General features: G+C 40.3%; 1 protein-coding gene across 1 annotated transcript in view; it reads left to right on the forward strand.

Annotated features, from left to right (window-relative positions):
• MYO5C (myosin VC) overlaps nucleotides 1-5,547 on the forward strand; it is a 56,001-nt gene extending 50,454 nt beyond the window's left edge. The window contains exons 37-41 of the mRNA XM_077827789.1: nucleotides 1,450-1,600; nucleotides 2,909-3,191; nucleotides 4,309-4,483; nucleotides 5,076-5,156; nucleotides 5,395-5,547. Of these exons, the coding sequence (XP_077683915.1) occupies nucleotides 1,450-1,600; nucleotides 2,909-3,191; nucleotides 4,309-4,483; nucleotides 5,076-5,156; nucleotides 5,395-5,547 (843 nt within the window). The remainder of the gene's footprint in view (nucleotides 1-1,449; nucleotides 1,601-2,908; nucleotides 3,192-4,308; nucleotides 4,484-5,075; nucleotides 5,157-5,394) is intronic.
• The last annotated feature ends 453 nt before the right edge of the window (nucleotides 5,548-6,000 follow it).

The following is a 6,000-nucleotide window of genomic DNA, read 5'->3' on the forward strand; positions in this document are numbered from 1 at the left end:
ATCTCACCAAAAAGGCATGAAATTAATATCCTTCTGCACTAGTGATTTTTGGCTTAGAGGTGATCCAATGGAATAGAACAGCTCGTCCAAAGGAGCTTAGGAAGATGTTTGTTTGAAACACTAACAGTAAAAACAGTTGTTAAAGCAAGAAGGAAGAAACGGTTACATACTTTGGGTGCCATTTAATCCATTTGCTGCTTAGTTTGATCTTCTGTTTAATTTGAACAGGACCTCAGGAGCTCAACTAGTTGTATTTAAAAATAACTTTCACCTTTTCTTTCACTCAGTGGTTACTGCTTCAGGCAGACATTGTTACCATTTGATTAATAAGTAAAGTTACAACTCCAAATGAAATCAAAGACACATGGTAGTAAAATAGCCAGTTTCATCTTAAACCAGATGAAGCTGAATTTCATTGCTCGTTTTTGGTTCTTCAAACCCCAAATTCAAAGTGATACTTGATGAATGCGGAGTAGAAACCCATATGGTCTGAAACTAAAAGACAGTATTCTCATGAATCCCTATGAAGAGAAAACACCTTTCACTCAACCCCAGCTTAAGCACTTCTGTGTCCTCTGCAAGCTGCAGTACTCTCCCTGGTGGTTATAGTGACGATAGCAAATTTTGATCAGAAAGGCCTTTGATTGAAGGCAAGGCAAGGCAATGTAATGCAATTCTTTCACAATTTAACTGCGGAATTGGAGGCGTGTTTGAACCCAAAACGTGGTTCCGGGTTTGGATCCAAGTTTTCAGCTTTAATCCATATCTGTAATGAACCAAATGCAAGTCTGAACATTCCAAACTTTGAGAGACTTTGCATTTCAAAACCCCAAGCTTGAGAGCATTTCAATCCTGGATTTTTCTTCTCATTACAGAGATACAAAACTCAGATGTGGGAGTTTGGGTCAGCTTTAAAAATCCTGAGCTGATGATAATGTTGCCTGTCAGCAGTTGGAACCTATAATAACCCTGTTTCTGAGAGGCTGAAAACTCTGCCAGATTAATATTCATATCAGAAACTTGGCTTTTTACAAAGTACAAAAATGAGAGCACTTGAAACCATAAAAGATTGAAGAGGCACATTTGAATTTTTCTCTCATGTAGTTTAAACAAGAAAGTGATTTTCCTGAAAAAAATATCTGATGCTTTTCATGTAAATGATCTAGCACCTGATCCAAAGCCCACTGAAGTCAATGTGAGTCTTCCCTTTGACTACACTGGGTTTTTTGATTAGACACCGAATGAGCACTAAGTAGAAAAATGTGTATATTGATGTTGATGAAATCCATGGGTAGTAGCAGCGTCTCAAGACAGCAGTACATTTGACCCATTTTGAGAGTGCACACACACAACTCACTAATCCAGTTCCTGTGTAGCACTGTTCAGATCTATTGATAATGATGGCATTAACAGCATTGTCATATTGATACATTTACAACTATCTTTCAGGAATTCATGAAGCAAAATACTCCACGTCAGAATATGAACTGTTTGAAGCATTTTGATCTTTCAGAATACAGACAAATTCTTAGTGACTTGGCCATTCGTATCTATCACCAATTCATTCTTGTAATGGAGAATAACATTCAGCCAATGATAGGTAAGAAGGAAGAAAATAACCAATGAAAATAAATGCACTAGTAACTTCTAAGGTATTTTGAATAAATCTTATACAGAGACAAAAGATTAGGGGTGAACTATGCCCTGTTCTGCATACACCTATATACATATGTGAGTACATATCTATACATCGGTTTACATTGACTGTACAGTCACCAGAAGTTTGCATTTCCGCCCCCCACCACCACCACCCTTGCAGTAGCGTTTCTTCGTGTGGGGCACTGCCCTAGAGCACAAAGGGCTAGCTAGGGCAGCTGTGGACAATGTATAAATTGAGTGTTAGCAACACGTGACAGGTCTGAAGGAGGTGGGGGAGGGGGCTGATTGATTTTATTTCCCTAAAAAGGGGGGTTTCAGTTAGGAAATATTACATAACATGTTTCTGCTTCTACTTCCATCCTGACCTTCCCCACCCCCTCTATTTCTAACCAGCCAAGCTGAAGGCAAGCTATTCAGCAGCAGGGTATTCCATTTCTGTATTGCTGTTTTCACTAGACATTTTACAGTGGCTTTTTCCCTTGGTGTTTTTCAATTTGTTCATGACAGTGTGACAGTAGTTTTTGTTTTAGTTTTTTCCCAAATTACCTCACACCGAGGCTACGTCTATATTACACACCACTGGTGTCATCATGTAGTGTACATGTAGCTACTTGCTCCGGTGAAAAACGGGCTGCGTCCACACTGCAGTGGGTCGCTACAGGCATCAGTGAAAGGCACTAGCTGAGGGGAGGCAGCCGGACACTACACTGCTAAAAATAGCCGTATAGGCAGGCAGGCACCGCTTGGACAAGTAGCGATGGTGTAGGAGACGTACTCACGTGCATACCTGTACCCTTCCGGCGTGTCTTCACTCCACTTACCTAAGTCATGCCTCACGGGCTGTACTGCTGCTTATACTTCTGCTGGGGGGCTATGCAGGAGTGTACGCTAGACACCACCCAAAGAAGCATGAGTGTAGATCTACCTGAAAGGTCTAACCACACTAATCTCGTTTGATGTGGTGCAAGGAGTGGCTTCCTTCATCTACAGTGTTCCCCTTCTCCCTTTTGGGCTACCGTACTGAGCTGCCACGTTAAGGTGCGGTTCTAGATGAAATCTAGCCTGGAAGCACACACCATTTTCACATGCAAACACCTGTCCTCCTTTATTACTGGAGTAATGAGAAAATGCAGTTTAAAAACTTTAAACGATACATCTTGAAAATATTGGTTCCCAAAACCAAATTACCATCATTAAAAGGACCCTATGTGGTGTTGGTGTTACAAATTATTTCCTGTTGCCTTTTCAGTGCCGGGTATGCTTGAATATGAAAGTCTCCAAGGAATTTCTGGCATGAAACCCACAGGATTCCGTAAACGTTCTTCTAGTATAGACGACACCGATACCTACACAATGACCTCCATCCTGCAACAGCTCAGCTATTTTTATAGCACAATGTGCCAGAATGGCTTGGACACAGAGCTTCTAAAGCAGGCGGTGAAGCAGCTTTTCTTTCTGATTGGAGCGGCCACCCTTAATAGTCTTTTCCTCCGCAAGGACATGTGCTCTTGTCGGAAAGGAATGCAGATAAGGTAAAGCCAAGAAAGATTCAGCGAGCAGTTATTTGAGAGAGGGGATTTTTTTTTACTTACTCTAGTTCTATCACTTGTGGCATTCACACTGTGATATTCACACTGTGAACATTCAGTGGTGATTATTCTTGTCCCTCTGGTTTGAAATGGTAGATTTTAACTTTTCTGTGAATTAGTTTGCTCGTCCTAGCATACTATGATTACATGTGCTTATCACAAGTGTACTTTACAGGTAACATTAATAGGGGGACACATAGTACAGTCTGGAGGGGCAGAGAGACTCAGAAGCTCAGTTCTGGAGCATTTGTCCCCTTTAGCCTGTAACACGTCTGTGGATCTTGAGATGCTAATTTACACACACAGGTATTTTAGGGTGGTTTTTACTGTGGAGAGCGGATATTGGCAGAGGAGGAAGTGCTGAATTGTCCTTCCCACCCTTAATGATCAGACAAGAATCAGGTGCAAGACCAGCAGGGGTTTGGCTGAGGGCTCCTCTTCCTTTTGCCCTTATGTGAATCAGGAGGAGAATATGCTCCTAAATCATTGCAAAAGATATATAGTTCAGTTACATCCCATTAGACAGTCTGGAGACAGAGCTGAAAGAAAATCAATAGATAAACCTTACAGGCCTTAAATCGTCCAGGAAAGTGGCAATGGGAGATGCGGGCTTTCACCTATAGTCATCAATTATGAGAATCTGGCCCTGGTTGGGACTGCAAAAGTTGCTATCATCTCCTGGCTCTCTTGAGGATGCTGTGAAAGTGTATTTTTAAAGGAATAGCAATATTTTAACAGAATCCCATGTAATGCTGGCACATCCTGCTAATGTATGAAACTGATTAGGGCCTTTGTATAAACAACAAGGAAACTGTCATTGTCCAAAGTTTGTGAAATACAAAATATGAACAGGATAAAATGATGAAAGGGGAATCAGATTTTTAAATTTGTCAGTTTTAATAATCTAAGGTGGGTGTCTCTAAAGATATTTTTTACTTAATTTGTATGAATTTTAAACTGACAGTGTTTCTTTAAAGACTTTCATTTGCAGATTGCCTTATTATTACTAGTTTGTGAGGGGAAACTGACATTTCTATGCTTATTTTTTATTTAATCCCAGGTGTAATATCAGCTACTTAGAAGAATGGCTTAAAGAAAAGAATCTGCAGAGCAGTTCTGCCAAGGAAACTTTGGAACCTCTCTCTCAGGCAGCCTGGCTCCTTCAGGTCAAAAAGATCACAGACGAGGATGCCAAGGAGATATATGAACGCTGTACGTCCCTGTCTGCTGTGCAGGTAATAAACACTGTCATTTTATGTTGGCAGCACCAATTGCAGAATCTTATAATTCATGTGTGAAATAACCCTGGCTGCAGACAGAGTGATCAGCATCCCACTTTTATAGTGGTTCCTCCCTGGTCGCCTCTTCCGACCCAGGCGTCCCCAGCTATAATGTTTGATTCGCGGATTCCGTTGTTTGTATTTTCTACTTTTCTGTCTTGGATGCCTATCTGCCTTGTTCTGTCTGAGTCCTGCTCCAGACTTGTCCTCTTCTCTATTCCCCAGTATAATTTCCTTTGTCTGTCACAAAACTCTTTTTTTTTTTTTAATGGGTTTCCTTTAATCAGTTCAGCTATTTCCACCATCTACCCACATCACCTTTCTCCTCTCTGATACTTTTGGGGAGGAGCCTAGGCAATTATCACATACAGAACCACTCACTAGTTTGCCAGTTAATAATCTACCTCCTTACAGTACAATTGCTTACAGTGCCCTCAGTCGGTTAGATATGAATGGGGGCGTAATTTTAGTGCCTCTTCCTTTCAAACTGTTCCTTTTTTCTTGCCTGGGTTATTAAATTATTAAAAGTCTTTTATTATTTACACAGATAGTAAAGATCCTCAATTCATACACTCCTATAGATGATTTTGAGAAAAGAGTGTCCCCATCGTTTGTTCGTAAAGTCCAGGTAAGAGCCTTAAATGATTTTCTCACACACATTCAAGTTACGATATTTTGCACACTCTGTTTACAATGGTACGTGTTCATACTTGGCTTTAAATTCAAACCAGAACAAAAGTTACTGCTCTTCTATACCCTTTGGGACTGACAAGAAAAAAAATCATTAGAATAATGGGAAAGCAAGCCTTTTAAGGTTTTAACACTTTGTATCTTCTTGACAGTAAATCTCTCTGTTCTATTTGCAGGCTATGCTCAATAATCGAGAGGATATTCCACAATTGATGCTAGATACCAAATATCTCTTTCAAGTGACATTTCCTTACACCCCATCTCCATATGCCTTGGAAATTATACAGATTCCCAGCAGTTTCAAACTTGGCTTTCTCACAAGAGTGTAATACAAAAATTAAAAAGGATTTGCCACCCTGTCCTCAAAGACTAAATGAAAAGCAAACTTTTATGACTCGTTTTCCCACAGCTGGGATATAGTGCAGTGGCTTACTATGGAATATACTTTTAAAAACTACTTTGGAATCAGGACATCAGCAGTAGGAATAAAGTATATGCCAGCCTACAAACCCCTCCTTTCTTTTCTAAGTATTGTCCATTTTCCACTGCATTTTTACAAAGGGTGATACTATATCCAGCAGCTATACACCTTACAGTTTTGGAGCCCTATGAAGAAAGTCTGTTTGAGACAAATTTGTATTGGTGCTCCATGTTCTTTGACAGATCGCCAGTGAGGGAACAACATGCTCAATCTCTCTCATGGGGTAACTACTACTATGTTATAATCTGTCACGGTGCTGCTTTCTTTCACATGAGATGTTTTCCCTAGGAGTTCATCTCAC

Source organism: Eretmochelys imbricata, chromosome 10 (genome assembly GCF_965152235.1).
Source record: "Eretmochelys imbricata isolate rEreImb1 chromosome 10, rEreImb1.hap1, whole genome shotgun sequence".
Lineage (NCBI taxonomy): Eukaryota > Metazoa > Chordata > Testudines > Cheloniidae > Eretmochelys > Eretmochelys imbricata.